Source organism: Somniosus microcephalus, chromosome 9 (genome assembly GCF_052327205.1).
Source record: "Somniosus microcephalus isolate GS21.2 chromosome 9, FLI_Smic_1.0, whole genome shotgun sequence".
NCBI classification, from domain to species: Eukaryota; Metazoa; Chordata; class Chondrichthyes; order Squaliformes; family Somniosidae; genus Somniosus; species Somniosus microcephalus.
Genome location: NC_140995.1, coordinates 229,715,382 through 229,736,137, shown reverse-complemented (window position 1 = coordinate 229,736,137; position 20,756 = coordinate 229,715,382). Strand labels below are relative to the sequence as shown.

The 20,756-nt window shown below is 49.6% G+C and overlaps 1 protein-coding gene across 1 annotated transcript in view; it reads left to right on the top strand.

Moving 5' to 3' along the window:
• Positions 1–20,756, top strand: part of LOC147113105 (mechanosensitive cation channel TMEM63B-like) — a 67,040-nt gene that overhangs the window by 29,924 nt on the left and 16,360 nt on the right. The window contains 6 exon segments of the mRNA XM_085997978.1: positions 2,632–2,702; positions 3,573–3,653; positions 14,096–14,219; positions 15,003–15,136; positions 18,067–18,204; positions 19,212–19,365. Of these exon segments, the coding sequence (XP_085854104.1) occupies positions 2,632–2,702; positions 3,573–3,653; positions 14,096–14,219; positions 15,003–15,136; positions 18,067–18,204; positions 19,212–19,365 (702 nt within the window).

Genomic DNA, 20,756 nt, shown 5'->3' with positions numbered 1-20,756 from the left:
CCCGAGGACAGGACTAATAATCCAGAGAATGCAAGTTCATAATCCCACCGTGGGCAGTTGTGAGAATTTGAATTCATTTAAAAAAATAAAATCTTGAAATAAAAGTAACCATGAAACTGTTGGATTCTTGTAAAAACCCAGCTGGTTCACTAATGTCCTTTAGGGCAGGAACTCTGTTGTGCTTACCTGGTGTGGCCTGTGTGTGGTTCCTATCCCCACAACAACATGGTTGACTCTTAACTGCCCTCTGAAGTGGCCTAACAAGCCATTCCAAACCACTACCCAGGGCAGCTAATGCCAGTTCAAGTACAAGGCCCTCCACCACCTTCTCAGGGCAGCTAGGGATGGATAATAAATGCCAGCCTTGCCAGCGACGCCCACATCCTGAGAGTGATTTTTTTTGGACTCCAAGGAAGCCTGTCGATGGAAGCTCGGAGCCAAGTCAACCCTCTGTGGCAGACCCGCTAACTCAGTAGCTGACCGCGCAGGTCTCCAGGGCACTGCTGGTGACTGGTTGGCTCACCAATGGGATCTGTCACTGCTTCCAGATCACCAATGCCCTAACAGGTAGAGTGATCCTGGCTGGACAAGCAACAGGAAGCTTATCAAAGCTCTGTGCTGGTAAACTTGGTGGTTTTCACTGGGCTAACAGCAGCAGTACCCTGGGGGGGGGTGGGGGGGGTGTGAGGGGAAAGGAGACAAGGGGTCCCTGAGTTTAGGCTCTTGCTGCTTCTCATAGTTCCACCCCCCAGCATCTTATCCAGTTGCTCAGACATCGCGCTGTGAGCTCTCTTAGACAGCCAGCCTTGGCTATTCAAGTATGGAGGGCATCGTAGGTGAGCCTGATATTGTCCTTGCCCGACCTGCGCCACACTTCTGCACCTAAAGGACTTGGGTAAGTGTCTCTCCGCAGGGAGAGGGTATGCAGTTCATATCGGACAAACAGAAACTTTGTGTGTGTGTTTTACTCAGTGGTTTGGTTTGGAGTCTTGGGATGAAGGGTTTCCTCAAGTATTGATGTTTGCCCAGATATATAAATACTCTTCCTCATGTTCAAATTCCTCCTGGTCCACCCAGTCCCTATCTCTGGAACCTCCTACAGCTCTCCATGAACTCTTGTGTTCTTCCACCTCTGGCCTATTGTCCATCCCCCACTTCAAACCCCACCAGTGGTGGCCGTGCCTTCAGCAGTCTAGACCCTAAGCTCTGGAATTCCCTCCCTCAACCTCTCTGCTCTTTAAGACCCTCTCTGAAAACCTACCTTTTTGACTGAGCTTTTGGTCACCTGTCCTAATATCTCTAAGTAGCTCGGTGTCAAATTTTATTTGATAACGCTCCTGTGAAGCGCCTTGGAACATTTTGCTAGGGAAAAGGCGCGATATAAAGGCAAGTTGTTGTTGTTGTAGTTACTGAAAGGACCTGGTGTCGTTATTCCACTCACCAAAGGGTTAAATCCTCGACACTCCCCTCCCCACTGCTGGCCTGTTTCCCTGTACATGATGACTTAAATCACCTGATCAGTCTCGTGGGTCCAAGATAAACCTGCGAATGCCCTGTTTACAAACGTAGAGTTTCTGCCATCTCCACCTTCACAAGGGCACGACGGGCATGACCCCGAGGCACCGCAGCCTTCTGTGATGGCTCAGCAAGTTTATCAGTGAGGAGCTGAGCCATATTTATTCATTTATTCATTCATGGGATGTGGGCGTTGTTGGCAAGGCCAGCATTTATTGGCCATCCCTAATTGCCCTTGAGAAGGTGGTGGTGAGCCGCCGCCTTGACCCGCTGCAGTCCATGTGGTGAAGGCACTCCCACAGGGAGGGAGTTCCAGGATTTTGACCCAGCGACGATGAAGGAACGGCGATATACTTCCAAGCCAAGATTATGTGTGACTTGGAGGAGGCGGTGTTCCCATGCGCCTGCTGCCCTTGTCCTTCTAGGTGGAAGAGGTCGCGGGTTTGGGAGGTGCTGCCGAAGAAGCCTTGGCGAGTTGCTGCAGTGCGATGATAGAAAGAAAGACTTGCATTTCATGGGGCGATCTCCCCGGTGTCCTGGCCAATATTTCTCCCTCAGTCAGCATTACTAAAGAACAGATTATCTGGTCATTATCACATTGCTGTTTGTGGGATCTTGCTGTGCTCAAATTGGCTGCTGTGTTTCTCACATTACAACAGTGACTACACTCCAAAAAGTACTTCATTGGCTGTAAAGCGCTTTGAGACGTCCAGTGGTCGTGAAAGGCGCTATATAAATGCAAATCTATCTTTATGTGTGTGAGTATGTGTAAATGCATCAGAGGCTCCTGGGGTCTCGGTAAGGGTTGGCTGTGGTTTCTCAGTGTGTCTACCTGTAAAGCTCGATCCTTTTGGTTCCCATATCAGTGTTGGGTTTGAGGTCGGGAAAAACTGGTCCAACAGAACAACCCCCCTCGCTCGCTAACGTTGCCCCAACCACCCCAGGCGGACCCTGGGCTCGGAGAGCAGATACATTGCTCCAAATGTTAAACTCTGGCTACTCCTGTCGCCTGCACAGCCGTACCAATAAATTCAGCATAGCAACTGACATGTAATATCTACAAAGTATGAATCTTTTGGTCTGGACGTCCGCTTAAACCTGCCTTCCTCTTTCCAGGTGAAGTGCTCTTTATTTATAACTCGGATGCCCAAGGAGGCCAGTGAGGAGATCATAGCCAAACACTTCAGGTAGGTAGCCCAAAGGACGTGCTGCTGGCCTTTAATAATTGAGCAGTAGCCAGCACCAAAGTACAGCCTTGCTTGGCGAGGTCACAACCTGGCATGTGGGGGAGTTGGCAGTGTGTACCAGGGAGGGCAAGCTGCTTTTCTGCCATTGAGGTGAAGGCACTATGTTGGAGTGTCAGTGTAGTGGGAGCTTTACCCTGTATCTAACCCGTGCTGTACCTGCCCTGGGAGTGTTTGATGGGACAGTGTAGAGGGAGCTTTACCCTGTATCTAACCCGTGCTGTACCTGTCCTGGGAGTGTTTGATGGGACAGTGTAGAGGGAGCTTTACCCTGTATCTAACCCGTGCTGTACCTGTCCTGGGAGTGTTTGATGGGACAGTGTAGAGGGAGCTTTACTCTGTATCTAACCCATGCTGTACCTGCCCAGGGAGTGTTTGATGGGACAGTGTAGAGGGAGCTTCACTCTGTATCTAACCCATGCTGTACCTGCCCAGGGAGTGTTTGATGGGACAGTGTAGAGGGAGCTTTACTCTGTATCTAACCCATGCTGTTATGTTGGGGTACAATTTTTACATGTTATGCTGGGGTACAGTCCCCTTTCTGTTGGCAGCCTTCCAGCACCGTGCTCAAGTGGCTATCCTCTGTGTGAGCCTGGTCAAGTGCGGGTAGGCTATTTACCATGGGGGGCATTACAATAAGTTTGATCACCTGATATTTAAATATGTGCATTCTCCAGCAAGTGTCACTAGATAGTGATCAGCGTCAGGGAAATGCTGGTGAACTTCCCCCCCCCCCCCTTCCACCCAGAGACATTGCGCCCATTCTTTGTTGTCCTAAGCTCCGCTCCTCACTCTGTGATTTCCCATTTTCAGTGAGGCCTACCCGACGTGCACAGTCTTGGAGGTGCAGCTCTGTTACAATGTGGCAAAGCTGATGGAACTGGATGCCCACAGGTAAGAAGCACAACTGGGAATTGTTATTGACGCGAGGTATTTAAAAAAAAATGTTCACAATCCCGTTGGATTTGTCATGGCACCGCTGATGGGTTCTAGAGCAGGGCTGTAGTGGTCTAGCCTCTGTCCCCTTTAAGCCCACTGCTCTTGTAGTTCCTATGCGAATACAGGTAATTGTAGCGACCTGCTACCTGTAAGGTCAGTAATTTGATTGTAAATTTCAGCCTGCGGATCAGAAGAGCGCAGTATTGTAGTGTATGTACTTTGAAGAAGGAACTATATTCTGCAGCCCCTGTATACTGCAGTACCAGTAGTGACCACCCCTGTATATAAGCCTGTGAAGTAACTTTGTACAGTAGTTCCAGTTTTGTCTCTGATGGGCCTTCAATAACCACAAAACTAGAAGTTATAGACTTAAACAAGTTGGCTTTTAATCACTAAGATCGGAGCTAGAGGGGGAGATAGAGGAACAGATATGTAGGCAAATCTCAGAAAAGTGTGAAAATAATAGGGTAATAATAGTGGGGGATTTCAACTTCCCCAATATAAATTGGGATAGTCAGAGTGTGAAAGGCTTAGAGGGTGCAGAATTCTTAAAGTGCATCCAGGAGAGCTTTTTGAGCCAACATGTAGAAAGTCCTACAAGAGAGGGGGCGGTACTGGACCTAATTCTAGGGAATGTAGCTGGGCAAGTGGTGGAAGTGTCTGTAGGAGAGCATTTTGGCGATAGTGACCATAATTCGGTGAGATTTAAGGTGGTCATGGAAAAAGACAAAGACGGCCTGGAAATAAGGGTTCTAAATTGGGGGAAGGCCGATTTTAATAAGATAAGGCAGGATCTGGCCAAAGTGGACTGGGAGCAGCTACTTATAGGAAAATCCACATCAAAACAGTGGGAGGCTTTCAGAAGGGAAATAGAGAGAGTACAACACCAACATGTTCCTGTAAAGGTCAAGGGTGGGACCAACAAGCAAAGGGAACCTTGGATGACAAGGGATATACAAAAATGCATTAGGAAAAAAAGGGGGGCTTTTGGCAGTTACAAAAGACAAAAGACGGAGGAAGCCCTAGAGGAGTATAAAAGGTGCAGGGGCATACTTAAAAAGGAAATTAGGAGGGCGAGGAGGGGCCATGAAATAACACTGGCGAGCAAAATAAAGGAAAATCCTAAGATGTTTTATAAGTATATTAAGGGCAAGAGGATAACCAGGGAAAGGGTAGGGCCCATTAGGGACCAAAGTGGCAAGCTGTGTGTGGAGCCAGATGAAGTAGGTGGGGTTTTAAATGAATTTTTTGCCTCTGTGTTCACTATGGAGAAAGACGATGTAGACATAGAAGTCGGGCAAGGGGACTGTGACATACTTGAACATATTAGCATCGAGAGGGAGGAGGTACTAGCGGTTTTAGCAGGCCAAAAAGTGGATAAATCCCCAGGCCCGGACGAGATGTATCCCAGGCTGTTGTGTGAGGCAAAGGAGGAGATTGCAGGGGCTCTGACACAAATTTTCAGAACCTCTCTGGCCACAGGGGATGTACCAGAGGACTGGAGAACAGCTAACGTAGTACCATTATTCAAGAAGGGTAGCAGGGATAAACCAGGGAATTACAGGCCAGTGAGCCTAACATCTGTGGTAGGGAAATTATTGGAAAAAATTCTGAGGGACAAAATTAGTCTCCACTTGGAGAGGCAAGGATTAATCGGGGATAGTCAGCATGGCTTTGTCAAGGGTAAATCATGTCTGACCAATCTGATTGAATTTTTCGAGGGGGTGACTAGGTGTGTGGATGAGGGAAATGCTGTGGATGTGGTTTACATGGACTTCAGTAAAGCTTTTGACAAAGTCCCGCATAGGAGACTGGTCAAGAAGGTAAGAGCCCATGGGATCCAGGGGGCCTTGGCGCGTTGGATCCTAAACTGGCTGAGTGGCAGGAGGCAGAGGGTGATGGTCGAAGGTTGCTTTTGTGACTGGAAGCCTGTGTCCAGTGGGGTACCTCAGGGATCGGTGCTGGGTCCCTTGCTGTTTGTGATCTACATTAATGATTTGGATGAGAATGTAAAGGGTATGATCAGTAAGTTCGCGGATGACACGAAAATCGGTGGGGTGGTAAATTGCGAGGAGGAAAGCCTCAGGCTACAGGACGATATTAACGGGTTGGTCAGATGGGCGGAAAAGTGGCAAATGGAATTTAACCCTGAAAAGTGCGAGGTGATGCATTTTGGACGGACAAATAAGGCAAGGGAATACACAATGAGTGGTAGGACCCTAGGAAGTACAGAGGGTCAGAGGGACCTTGGTGTACATGTACATAGATCCCTGAAGGCAGCAGAACAGGTAGATAAGGTGGTTAAAAAGGCATATGGGATACTTGCCTTCATTAGCAGAGGCATAGAATATAAGAGCAGGGAGGTTATGATGGAGCTGTACAAAACGCTGGTGAGGCCACAGCTGGAGTACTGTGTGCAGTTCTGGTCGCCTCACTATAGGAAGGATGTGATTGCTTTGGAGAGGGTGCAGAGAAGATTCACCAGGATGTTACCTGGGATGGAGCGCCTCAGCTGTGAAGAAAGACTAAACAGGCTGGGGTTGTTTTCCTTGGAGCAAAGGAGGCTGAGGGGGGACCTGATTGAGGTGTACAAAATGATGAGGGGCATAGATAGGGTAGATAAAGAGGAACTTTTCCCCTTAGTAGGGGGGTCAATAACAAGGGGGCATAGATTCAGGGTAAGGGGCAGGAGATTTAGAGGGGATTTGAGGAGGAACTTTTTCACCCAGAGGGTGGTTGGAAGCTGGAACTCACTGCCTGAAAGGGTGGTAGAGGCAGGAACCCTCACAACATTCAAGAAGCATTTGGATGGGCACTTGAAATGCCATTGCATACAAGGCTATGGACCAAATGCTGGAAAATGGGATTAGACTGGACAGGGATTGATGGACGGTGCAGACACGATGGGCCGAAGGGCCTCTTTCTGCGCTGTAAAACTCTATGACTCTAACATCTCAACATGCCGACTGGTTCACAGGAATGAGTCATACAGATCCTGGGATCTTTATGTAAGAGAAGTCAGGGGCGGAGCCAAGAGCCAAGACCTGGAACCTCCCAGGTTAGTCGGGAAAGAGGAAGTGAAACTATACACAGTGGGGGAGGGTAATATACATGAGTGCAAAACGAATACAGGATCAAGACAAACAGATTTCATTACATTCACCCCTTCTATAGATTTAGTCCATCGGGGTGATGTTTCTTAAAAGTTGGTGTAAGTGAGTCTGTCAGGAGGTTTTGCAGTTCTCAGTGATCGGCGCAAAGCCGGTTGGGGTGCCTCTAGGGGAGTGGATTCTGGTTCCTCCGCTGTCCGGGCCTCCGCAGTGTCTTCCAGGTTATCTGCAGTGTCCTCCAGTTTAAAGTTGGGTATTGATACCTCTGGGCGTCCTGTCTCTTTGTAGTGTAGGTCTTCATCGGGTAGTCTCCCATCGTTCTCTCCGCTCCCCGAGGGAGCGAGGTCTTTTATGGAAACAGTGTCCTCTCGCCTGTCAGAGTATTCGATATAGGTGTACTGAGGGTTTGCATGGAGGAGCTGTACCTTTTCCACAAGGGGGTCCATTTTATGGCCTCTCACGTGCTTCCGCAATAGTACTGTCCCCGGAGACGTCAGCCACGTGGGTAGAGATATGCCCGAGGTGGATTTCCGGGGGAAAACGAACATCTTTTCGTGAGGGGTAGCGTTAGTGGCAGTACATAACAGAGACCTTATGGAGTGGAGCACGTCTGGGAGGACTTCCTGCCAGCGGGAGGTCGGAAGGCCTTTTGACTTTAAGGCTAACGTGACAGCCTTCCAAACAGTAGCATTCTCCCTTTCCACTTGCCCATTACCCCGGGGGTTGTAGCTAGTGGTTCTGCTAGTGGCTATCCCCTTCGAGAGCAAGAACTGGCGCAGCTCGTCACTCATGAATGACGTCCCCCTATCGCTGTGTATGTAGTTCGGCATGCCAAACATGCAGAATAGATTACAGAGACACTTGATGACCGTGGCACTGGTTATGTCTGGGCAGGGAATGGCAAAGGGGAAGCGGGAATATTCATCGATGACATTGAGGAAGTATACGTTACGGTCGGCAGAGGGAAGGGGTCCCTTGAAGTCCAGACTTAGGCGCTCGAATGGCCGTGTGGCTTTGATAAGGTGTGCACGGTCAGGCCTGTAGAAACGAGGCTTGCATTCCGCACAGGTGCGGCAGGCTCTGGTCATTGCCCTGACCTCCTCGATGGAGTGGGGCAGATTGCGGGACTTTATAAAATGGTATAGTCGGGTGACCCCTGGGTGACAGAGGTCGTTGTGGAGACCCTGTAATTTGTCCGTATGAATGCTGGCACACATTCCCCGTGATAGGGCGTCTGGGGGTTCATTAAGGGCTCCCGGCCTGTACATAATATCATAGTCGAACGTGGATAGTTCGATCCTCCACCTGAGTATTTTGTCATTCTTGATTTTCCCCCTTTGTTTGTTATTAAACATGAAAGCCACCGACCGCTGGTCGGTGAGCAGGGTGAAACGTTTGCCGGCTAGGTAGTGTCTCCAGTGCCGCACTGCCTCCACTATAGCCTGTGCCTCCTTCTCGACAGAAGAGTGCCTGATTTCAGGTCCCTGAAGGGTTCGGGAGAAGGCGGCCACAGGTCTCCCAGCCTGATTGAGGGTCGCAGCTAAGGCAAAGTCTGACGCATCGCTTTCGACTTGAAAGGGAATGCTTTTGTCCACTGCACACATTGCAGCCCTTTCAATGTCCTGTTTAATACTGGTGAAAGCCTCCCGAGCTTCAGCTGATATTGGGAAGGACGTCGATTTAATGAGGGGTCAGGCCTTATCGGAGTAATTGGGCACCCATTGGGCATAATACGAAAAAAATCCCAGGCACCTTTTTAAAGCTTTGGGATTGTGTGGCAGGGGCAGTTCCTTTAGGGGGCATAATCGGTCAGGGTCCGGTCCAATTACCCCATCTTCCACCACACAGCCGAGGATACAGAGACGGGTTGTGTTGAAGACACATTTGTCTTCGTTGTAGGTTAGATTCAGCTTTAGGGCAGTTTTAAAAAATCTCGCAAGATTTAGATCGTGGTCTTGCTGGTTGTGCCCGCAAATAGTGACATTGTCCAGATAGGGGTAGGTAGCTTGTAGTTTATTCTCGTCAACCATGCGGTCCATCTCACGTTGGAAGACCGAGACCCCATTTGTTACCCCGAAGGGCACTCTGAGAAAATGGTAGAGGCGCCCGTTCGCCTCGAAGGCGGTGTATGGGCGGTCCTCCGTTCTAATGGGGAGCTGGTGATACGCGGATTTGAGGTCGATAGTCGAGAAGACTCGGTATTGCGCAATCTGGTTGACCATTTCTGATATGCAGGGTAAAGGGTAGGCGTCCAGCTGGGTATAAATATTAACAGTCTGGCTGTAGTCAATTACCATCCGTTTCTTTTCGCTATTTTTAACTATGACTACTTGGGCACGCCACGGGCTGGTACTGCATTCAATAATGCCTTCCCGCAGGAGTCTGTCCACTTCCGCCTTGATAAAGTGTCTGTCTTCCAGACTGTACCGTCTACTTTTGGTCGCTATGGGCCTACAGTTCGGAGCGAGATTAGCGAATAAAGAGGGCGGGCTGATTTTTAAGGTTGATAGGCCACAGACTGTGAGTGGCGGCTGGGACCCGCCATATGCTAGCGTGACACTTTCGTGGTGGCACTGGAAGTCCAGGCCCAAGATTACATTAACACAGAGTTCTGGCATCACGAGGAGTTTAAAATCCTTGTAGTCCGTGCCTTTTACAGTCAGTGTTACCACACTGTAGTCCAAAATGTCCGAAGTGTGGGGCTTAGCAGCCATAGCAATTCTGCTCCGTGTAGGGGTTACCATTAATGAGTGCCGCCGTACCAGGCTAGGGTGGTTAAAACTCTCGGTACTCCCACAGTCAATTAAACATTTAGTTAAATTCCTGTTTACCTGTATGTCCATCATGGATTTTGTCAACGGGTGTGGCCTGGATTGATCCACCGTGATCGAAGCCACTGTTGGGCCCTGGGCGGCCGTTGAGTCGGGAAAAGATGGCGGATCCCAAGATGGCGGCCCGCACAGCACACACGAGGCGGTGACGGAGTTGGAAATCGGATTCCCCCTGCAGACTTTGCTAAAATGCCCCTTTTTCTTACATTTGAAGCATGTAGCGTCCTTCGCTGGGCATCGTTGTCTGGGGTGCTTGGCCTGGCCGCAGCAGTAGCATTTCGGGCCTCGAGACATTGCCGCTGTAGTAGGACTCCTGGGTGAACTTCTGTGTGGGGACTCCGGCGGCGTAGAGCTGGTCTGAGACCTGGATGGGGAAGATGGCTGATTCCAAGATGGCGGCCCCCTCGGCGCGCACGATACGGTGAGGGCCGCATGGCCGGAAGAATAAGAGTCAGAGTTTCTCTGGGCCACGTCCAGCGATCGCGCAGTGGCCACTGCCTTTTTTAAGTCCAGGACCTCCTTCTCCAGCAGTCTCTGCCGGATATAATTCGATTTGAGGCCCGTGATGAAGGAATCACGGACCAATTCGTCAGAGTACGCGTTGGCCGTTACGGCCTTGCAGTTACAGTCCCGGACCAGGTCCTTTAGGCCCTGTAAGAAATCGTCCATTGATTCCTCTGGTTGCTGCCTGCGTGTAGCCAGCAGATGTCTGGCGTACACTTTGTTTACCGGCCTCTGGTATTGGGCCTTCAGGATAGTGATGGCCTCCGTGTAAGAGGTGGCGTCCCGGATGAACGAATAAATCCGATGACTTACGCGAGTAGTCAGTAGACTCAGTTTATCTACCTCGCTAGCGGATGAGGCCCCCGCGAAGAGTTCGAAGCATTTGAGCCAGTGTCCAAATTGATTTGATGCTTCAGCAGAATGTGGATCCAAGTCCAGACGCTCTGGTTTTAGGAGTCGATCCATCCTAGTATTCTTTAGTGATTAAAATTGATGGGCCTTCAATAACCACAAAACTAGAAGTTATAGACTTAAACAAGTTGGCCTAGAAATTCACTAGCCTTAGCGCCGCTTGTGAGGCACTAGAGGGACTAGCGCCAGAGTTATGGCCAGTTTAAAAATTCCCTGGGGCCCTAAATCGGCGTTGCACCGGTAGCGCTGCGCCGGCACCGATGACGTCATCGGTGTGTGCAGCGTCCCGGTTGCCGTGGTAACCCGCCCGAACTCCGAAATTGAGTTGCGGCCGCCTCGCCCGTGGCAGCCGCAAGCAACGTTCTGGCAGAGGTGCCTTACTCCAGTTTGCGCCGGCGCATTAAAGGCCCCGCGGCAGCTGGCCACTTTCCCGCCGGCCGCCTGCCCGCAGCTCCCTCCCTGGACTTCTCCCCCCCCCCCCCCCGGAACAGATGCAAGCCTGGCACTTGTCCGAGGTGCCGGGCTCATTTTTAAGCTGATTTGCGCAGGCCGCGGCCGGGTGCAGGCAGCTCCTCCTTAACAGGAGGAGGAGGCCTGCACGTCCCCAGCCTGCCGCACCGCATCGGGTGCCGCAGCGCCGGAATTGCGGCGCGAAACGGCAGTTAGCGCCGATGTACCGCCGCAAAGACCCTTCAGTAGCGCCAGCAGCCGTTTGGGCGCGGCGCCACTGAATTTTTGGCGCGCGCAGGGTACTTAGCGCCGGCACTAACTTCCGGCGCTAAAGCCCTGGCTAAGCCAAAACCCAATTTCTAGGCCGTTGGCTTTTAATCACTAAGATCAGAGCTAACATCTCAACACACCGACTGGTTCACAGGAATGAGTCATACAGATCCTGGGATCTTTATGTAAGAGAAGTCCGGGGCGGAGCCAAGAGCCAAGACCTGGAACCTCCCAGGTTAGTCGGGAAAGAGGAAGTGAAACTATACACAGTGGGGGAGGGTAATATACATGAGTGCAAAACGAATACAGGATCAAGACAAACAGATTTCATTACAGGTGATCAATGGGGTGCCAATCAAGCGGGCTGCTTTGTCCTGGATGGTGTCGAGCTTCTTGAGTGTTGTTGGAGCTGCACTCATCCAGGCAAGTGGAGAGTATTCCATCACACTCCTGACTTGTGCCTTGTAGATGGTGGAAAGGCTTTGGGGAGTCAGGAGGTGAGACACTCACCGCAGAATACCTAGCCTCTGACCTGCTCTTGTTGCCACAGTATTTATGTGGCTGGTCCAGTTAAGTTTCTGGTCAATGGTGACCCCCAGGATATTGATGATGGGGGATTCGGCGATGGCAATGCCATTGAATATCATGGGGCAGTGGTTAGACTCTCGCTTGTTGGAGATAATCATTGCCTGGCACTTGTGTGGCACGAATGTTATCTGTCACTTATCGGCCCAAGCCTGAATGTTGTTCAGGTCTTGCTGCATGCGGGCATGGACTGCTTCATTATCTGAAGAGTTGTGAATGTGCAATCTGCTGAGGGGGAGAGGTGTCCCCTTTTAAGGTCACAAAGTTTAATGGTTGTTAAGCCATCAGAGGCTAAGGCCACTCAGACTCTTGTTTGGGCAGGGTGATTTTGCGGATTTGATTGCCTGTCAGTTTTAGGCTGCGTGGCAGTAGCACCCAACAGGTTAAGATTGCGTGGCGTCGCTAATGGAGCGTGACATCTGCGTGAGCAGACGGATGTGTTCATCAGAGGACGTTTTTCAGGACCGGACCGTCAAACCACAAAGAACACAATGTAGGTGTGTGTGTGTGTGTGTGTGTCCCTTTTAAGGCTAGAAGGTGCAATGCCAGTGCATTCTTGATGTGAATGGTGGGGCGAGTTGCAGGTTTGGCTGCACCCTGGCTTCGTTTGATGGCAGGTCAGTTAACCTCGTGGAGGTGTTGTGGAAAAGGTACGTTGTCAGCGAGAAACATGCAGCACTTTAAGATTGCTCTGCATCTGTCAGAGAGTGGATGAGGCAGAAAGTGGAAATTATCCTCGCTCGCCGTTTAACTTTCCTACATTTAGAGATGAGAGAATCTGTTCTTCCTTAGAGCAGAGAAGGTTAAGTGGAGATTTGATGTAGGTGTATAAAATCATGAAGGGTTTTGATAGAGTAAATAAGGAGAAACTGTTTCCACTGGCAGGATGGTCAGTAACCAGAGAATTTAAGATAATAAGAGCCAGAGGGGAGCTGAGAGAATTTTTTACACAACGAGTTGTTGTGATCTGGAATGCACTTCCTGAAAGGGTGGTGGAAGCAGATTCAATAGTAACTTTCAAAAGCGAATTGGATAAATACTTGAAGGGGAAAAATTTGTAGAGCTATGGGGAAAGAGCAGGGGAGTGGGACTAATTGGAGAGCTCTTTCAAAGAGCCGGCACAGGCACGATGGGCCGAATGGCCTCCTCCTGTGCTGTGTGATTCTATGATTACACATAATTGGGAGCTGTTCCATCGTTGGTCATTTTGTGTTAACTTCCTTTACTGTGACCTGGCTGAGAAAGTGTAAGTCCAGGGCTGACAGCACTAGAACTGAAAGTAGTTCACATGGGGAAAAGTAACCCAATTGGCTTTTGTAGAATAAAGTTACCTTGTAAACGGACCGAGGTTTGAATAAATTTGACTATGCTGAAATATGACAGGAAAGTATGTTTCAGTGCAGAATATGTACAATATTTTCAATATATTACTAGCAGATAAATATCTCAAATGGTTTATGGTCTCTTTTTCTCCCTCTCTTTCTCATGTCAGCCTTCCCAGACCTCACTCAAGTGGGTGTCGGTGCAGGGGGGGGGGGGGGGGGGGTGATGACAGCTGATTGTAGGGTTTGAGGTCAACTAACTGACTTTTGACCCTTGGAGTCTCCCGGCCTGTATGGCTCAGTACCACACCAGGCAGTGCCTTGAGCAGGATGCTCCCGCGCAACCTGTGTTTTTAAGGGTCACTTTGAGCATGTTCTTTTGTGGTGCCTTGAATGGTTTGGATGCCTTTTTGGGAGACGGTGGGGGTGGGGGGGGCGCCAACACTGGTTGGACACATTCTTGGACGTTTCATCACATGGCCTCGTGCCTCCAATCGCTCCGTCTCACGCTCCCGCCATTGGTCAGCCGACATGTCAATCCTCACAGGACACTGCATTCCCACACCAATTGGTAAGCGAACAAACTCCTGGTTATTCGATTGGATGATTCTTGACTGTCAGTCAGACATCCTTTATTTCCAATCTCCAATATTTTTTATAACTAATAAATGAAAAGGGGTCAAAGAAAAATGAAAACAACACCATTTAAAAAAAAAAACAAACTCCCCAATGATTTTTCTCCCGGGGTCGCTCGCAGCAGCATCCAGGAGGTTAATCTTTAGTTCCCGGAGACTCCAGGGCAGTCCTGGAGGAGGAGGGAGAGAAAGAGAAGGGGACGTGAGATCTGTTGGGCCAGCAGAAGCAGCGACGCTCTTATTTTAATGTGGTGTTCTTCCTGCTCCCTTTCCCTGCAGGAGAAAGGCAGGACATGGTCGAAAATACTACAGCAAACTGCTTCAGAGCGAAGGGAAAAGTGTTTCCATCAACCCGAAGCCTTGTGGCCAGTTCTGCTGCTGTAGCTTCCAAGGATGTGAGCAGGTGAGGAGGTTAATCCCAGGTCGAGAGGCGTGAGGGTAAATGGTGTTGAGGTACAGATCGGCCATGATCTAATTGAATGGCGGAACAGGCTGGAGGGGCTGAATGGCCTACTCCTGTTCCTATGTAAGGTGGGGCAATTGAAGGCGGGCTGAGGGCAGGTACCCGGGCCGAGGGCAGGTACCCGGGCTGGACATGTTGAGTGTTGAGGTCATAGAAGCATAGGCGTAGATCTTGACTTTGTGCGATAGTCTGAAATGGGCGATAGCGAGTCAGCAGCCGGTTTTACATCTCTCCCCAGCTTTTATTTCCATTGAATTCCGCTCCCCCCCCCCCAACACACAGAGGGTTACTGGAACATGGAATACTTTACCACATGTAGCTACTGAGGCAGAGACAGTAATAGCATTGATAGGTATTTGAAAAGGAGGAATATCGAAGGATACGGGAGAAGGGCAGGGATTAGAGTAGTTTGTAGAGATAGCACAGACATAAATGGCCTCCACTGTGCTGTAATTTCTGTGACCAAGAGCCAGGTGAAATGATACCTGCATAATAATAGTGCAGGGCAGGTCGTCTGTAGAATTATTTGATTGTTACTATGGTAACACCAATATTATTTCCAATAGCAGATTACTGGGTTAATGTATGTTTTTAAAATCTGGAATATTACTTCAACAGACAGGCATCAATGAATTAAATCTTTTTGTCTAGTACTTATTGTCTAAGAGCGTCCTCCCTCCTCAGTTGGCAGCACCTCTTGAGGCTCTTTGTCTTTTCTGACAGGTGGATGCAATGGAATATTACACTAATCTGGAGAGTGAAATGATGGCCAAGTACACCCAGGAGAAAGAGGTGCTGGACAGGAAATCGCTAGGTCTCGCCTTTGTTACCTTCCAGGATGAAACCATGGCAACCCTGTAAGTCTGGGCCTAGAATGTGAGAGTGTCTACAATTAGCTGGTTGATATTCTTTTTATTAAGTATTGGGAGCTTTACTCTGCACCTTGAGTATTGTGTGCAGTTTTGGTCGCCTTATCTGAGGAAGGATGTTCTTGCCATGGAGGGAGTGCAGCGAAGATTCACCAGGCTGCTACCTGGGATGGCAGGAATGACATATGAGGAGAGATTGGGTCGATTGGGCTTATACTCGCTGGAGTTTAGAAGAATGAGAGGGGATCTCATTGAAACTTATAAAATTCTAACAGGACTAGACAGACTAGATGCAGGAAGGATGTTCCCGATGGTCGGGGAGTCCAGAACCAGGGGTCAGTCTAAGGATAAGGGTTAAGCCATTTAGGACAGAGATGAGGAATTTCTTCACCCAGAGAGTGGTGAACCTGTGGAATTCTCTACCACAGAAGGCAGTAGAGGCCAATTCATTAAATATATTCAAGAAGGAGTTAGATATATTTCTTAAGGCTAACGTGATCAAGGGATATGGGGAGAAGGCAGGGACAGGGTACTGAATTTGGATGATCAGCCATGATCGCATTGAATGGCGGAGCAGGCTCGAGGGGCTGAATGGCCTACTCCTGCTCCTATCTTCTATGTTTCTACAATATTATGTGCTGACCTAGGAGTTACATAGAATTATATCGAGTCTACAGCACAGAAACGGGCCATTCGGCCCAAAAGGTCCATGCCTGTTTATGCTCCTCATGAGCCTCCTCCCAACCCTCTTCATCTCACCCTATCAGCCTAACCTTCTATTCCTTTCTCCTTTGTGTGTTTATCGAGCTTCCCCTTGAATGCATCTATGCTGTTCGCCTCAACTATTCCTTGTGGTAGCGAGTTTCCACATTTGTACAAAAGCAAAATACTGCAGATGCTGGAAATCTGAAATAAACAGAAAATGCTGGAAATATTCAGCAGGTCAGCCAGCATCTGTAGAGAGAGAAACAGAGTTAACGTTTCAGGTCGATGACCCTTCATCAGAACTGGCATTTGTACCACTGTTGGTGGTGAGAGTGCTTGATGGTGAGTGTTAAAACATCCCAGGGCACTATTTGAAGAAATAGCAGAGTTATCTCCAAGTTTCCTGGCCAATATTTCTCTCTTAGCCAACAACACCAAAGATCAGATTAACTGGTGATTCACCTTGGTGCTGGTTGAGGATCGTGGCTGGTGCAGAATGTTGCCTTGTCGGTGCACTTTGGGGAAAAATACATCGATGGCACGTGGCCCACATCAATGCAAGTATTTCCTTCTTCTAAAATGCATCCAGAAATTGGGCCTTTTCAAGAAGTGAATTCGTCCCCAGGTATATTTGTCAAGCTACTGTTTGTTTTGATTGCGTGATGCTTTAAGAGGAGGGTGGACGCATTGAGGCATCCGGATTGAGCTGTGAACGACGTGGGTTAAGGGAATTTGTTGTTCCTGATCTTTGGGACCTAGTTGGGCCTGGGAAGCAGGTGGAAGGGAGGAGGAGATTTTGTGGCCCCCCCACCCCCCCCCTCGCACTGGATTCCCCCACCAGAGGAAATAGTTTCTCTCTCTACCTGGTGAAATCCCTTTATCATTTTAATGATTATTATTTTATTAGTCCACCCCTCAACCGTCTAAACTCAAGGGAATACAAACCAAGTTTATGCAACCTGGCCTCCTAATTTAACCCTTTAAGGCCCAGTATTCTGGTGAATTTGCACTGCACCCTCTCCAAGGCCAACACATCTTTCCTGAGGTGCGGTGCCCAAAGCTGAAAGCATTACTCCAGACGACGCCTGATCAAGAAATAAAAACAGAAAATGCTGGAGATACTCAGCAGGTCAGGCAGCATCTGTGAAGAGAGAAACAGAGTTAACGTTTCAGGTCGATGACCCTTCGTCAGACGAAAGATCATTGACCTGAAACGTTGACACTGTTTCTCTCTCCACAGACGCTGCCTGACCTGCTGAGTATCTCCAGCATTTTCTGTTTTTATTTCAGATTTCCAGCATCTGCAGTATTTTCTTTCTGTATTGAGGTCTGATCAAGACACTGCACAACTGAAACATCACTTCCTCACTTTTGTGTTCCAACCCGCTTGCGATAAAGGCCAACATTCCTGTAACCTTTTTTTTTCATTGCTTTCTGTACCTGTGCGCCAGCATTTAGTGATTTGTGTACATGGACAACTAAATCCCTTTGCTCCCCCACAGCTCTGACTCTCACCATGAAGAAAATATCCTTTTTCCAACAAAGTGGATGATCTCACACTTCCCCAAATTGAACTCCATCTGCCTTGTTTTGCCCACTCACTCTGTCTGTCTTATGTCAGTTTGTGACTTCCTGCTAACTAGGAGGACTCTGCTCCTCTTCAAATAGCTGCACTCTGTCAGATATTGGATCATTCAGTCGGTAAAAGAAGGAACTTGCATTTGGACATCCCAAAGCGCTTTGCAACCAATGAAGTACTTTTGACATGTAGTCACTGTTGTAATGTAGAACGCTTGTCTCTCACCAGTAGGTCCAGTTCGTTATTAAATGATGAGAGTTTTGTGGCAATATCATGCCAGCTCTCAACAGGCCCCCCGGGGGTATTTCAGCTCTGAAGCTGGTCAAACTCTCCGAGAGAGACGCCACAGTTGGATGAAAGTGATCAGCGTCGCTGGGAGGCAGTGAGCCGTGCTTTCTACCACAGGAAGTGGCTGAAGCGAATAGCTTAGCTGCTTTCAAAAGAAAACTAGACGAGTACATGAGCGAAAAGGGAATAGAAAGAAATGCTGAAAGGCTGAGATGAGGTAGGTGGAATGGGAGGAGACTCATGGAGTATAAACCCCAGCACAGACTCGGTGGGTCGAAAGGCCTGTTCTATGCCGTATATTCTATGCAATTCTATGTAAAGGTGCCTATTCTGTTTGTTTCTGTAGTGTCCTGAGTGACTTCAACAGATTCAGATGCCAGAACTGTACCTATCGGAGGGAAACTCAGCCTTCGCCCTACAGCCAGAACCTCGATGTTTCCAAGTGGAACGTGACCTACGCGCCAGATCCCAAGAACATTTACTGGTAACGGACAACACCTCCTAACAACAGTTCTGTTTCCCCGCCACCCCCCCATTTTTTCCCCAGAAGGTGCTGATTCTGCCTCAGTGACTTGTGACAATGTGAGCTAGTAGTGTCGGCAGGCTATTACAACTGTAGATTACAAGGGTGGGGATGTTGCTGTAGATTGGCAGGGAGTGGTCGGTGTAGATTGGGGGGGGGGGGTCGGTGGTGTAGATTGGGGGGGGGGTCGGTGGTGTAGATTGGGAGGGGGGGGTCGGTGGTGTAGATTGGGAGGGGGGGTCGGTGTAGATTGGGAGGGGGGGTCGGTGGTGTAGATTGGGGGGGGGGTCGGTGTAGATTGGGAGGGGGGGGTCGGTGTAGATTGGGAGGGGGGGTCGGTGTAGATTGGGAGGGGGGGGGTCGGTGGTGTAGATTGGGAGGGGGGGTCGGTGGTGTAGATTGGGAGGGGGGGTCGGTGGTGTAGATTGGGAGGGGGGGTCGGTGGTGTAGATTGGGAGGGGGGGTCGGTGGTGTAGATTGGGAGGGGGGGTCGGTGGTGTAGATTGGGAGGGGGGGTCGGTGGTGTAGATTGGGAGGGGGGGTCGGTGGTGTAGATTGGGAGGGGGGGGTCGGTGGTGTAGATTGGGAGGGGGGGTCGGTGTAGATTGGGAGGGGGGGTCGGTGTAGATTGGGGGGGTCTGTGGTGTAGATTGGGAGGGAGCGGTCAGTGTAGATTGGGAGGGCGGGTTGTGTTTATTGGTGGGATGGGCTGGTGCTCTCGGTGGGGATGGGCTGCTGCTCTCGATTGGTGGGATGGGCTGGTGCTCTCGATTGGTGGGATGGGCTGGTGCTCTCGATTGGTGGGATGGGCTGGTGCTGTCGATGTGGGGATAGGCTGGACGCAGATTGTGATGTGGAGTTTGTGTTGGTGCTTCCTGTCAGGGGCTGGAGTAGTAGGTTACGGTGGTGGCTCATTCTGTGTGTTGACTCCAGTACTTACCATTATCCTTTCTCTTGCTCTCTGACAGGGAGAACATTTCCGTCCAGGGTATTCACTGGTGGAGTCGCTGCATCTTATTAAACTTTCTACTCTTCATTTTGCTCTTTTTTCTCACCACTCCGTCGATTGTGCTGTCCACCATGGACAAGTTCGATGTCACCCGGCCCATCCGTTACCTCAACGTAAGTCGGCTATTTTCTCTCTTTCTTTCCCATCCCATTTCTCCTCCCTTTTGAAGGAGCTGGTTACTCGTGTGTGACAGCAGACACTGGGTTCCAGCGGGCTGTTTGATTGTTGGGAGTGGGGAGATATCATGACTGAGCCCCAATGCCGTCTTCATCTGATGTCCACTCACATACTTTCCAGCTGGGGTCACCAGTTAGTGATCAGGAGTGAGAATTCTGGCTGACTTTTCACCTTCCGAGCTGTGTTAGATTTGTGCTGCTGCTGCCCTGACTGTGGTCAGCTATTCCTTCATAGACTGAGGATTGAACCTGGATCCTCCTACTCTGTAGGGACCAGTGCCACAATGAGCCATGTATCTGCCCATTAAGCCATCTGGGGAGAAGATAAGAATTAGGAGCAGGAGTAGACCATACGGCCCCTCGAGCCTGCTCTGCCATTCGGTAAGATCGTGGCTGATCCGCAACCTCAACTCCACTTCCTTGCCCGATCCCTATATCCCTTGACTCCTTTGGAGTCCAAAAATCTCAGCCTTGACCAATATACTCAATGAGTAAGCATTCACAGCTCTCTGGGATAGAAAATTCCAAAGGTGCACAACCCTCTAAGTGAAGAGATTTCGCCTCATCTCAATCCTAAGTGGCCAATCCCTTATCCTGAGACTGTGATCCCTCGTGTCTACACTCTACTCCAGATTTAACCTCTAACACATGGCTCTCCTCCCTCTCTCATCCTCCTCTCACCCTCTTTTTATCCCTTTCTCAACACACGGCACGGTGGCATAGTGGTTAGCGCTGTTGCCTCACAGCGCCAGGGACCCGGGTTCAAATCCGGCCTCGGGTGACTGTGTGGAGTTTGCACATTCTCCCCGTGTTGGCGTGGGTTTCCTCCGGGTGCTCCGGTTTCCTCCCACAGTCCAAAGATGTGCGGGTTAGGTTGATTGGCCATGATAAAAAAAAATTGGCCCTCAGTGTTGGGGGGGATTAAATACGTGGGGTTACAGGGTTAGGGCTTGGGTGGGATGGCTGTCGGTGTAGGGACCGGGTGCTAGGGTTTGGATGATCAGCCATGATCTCATTGAATGGCGGAGCAGGCTCGAAGGGCCGAATGGCCGACTCCTGCTCCTATCTTCTATGTTTCTATGTCCTCCCCCATGTATCCCTTTCTCCTTCTTTTATTCCACTTTCCTTCCAACACAAACCTCTCCTATTATGAAACTGGCCCCAACTGAAGCAAATAAGCTTTGACTATAAGGCTGCCCTGAGATATGAACAGACCACCTTCTGGCTCTGAGGTGAATGCTCACTTACTTGTGCACTAGGCTGCTTCTGCAATTTTTGAGTTCATTTTTCATGCCAAATAAAAATCATCAATCTCACTTGGCTTTTCA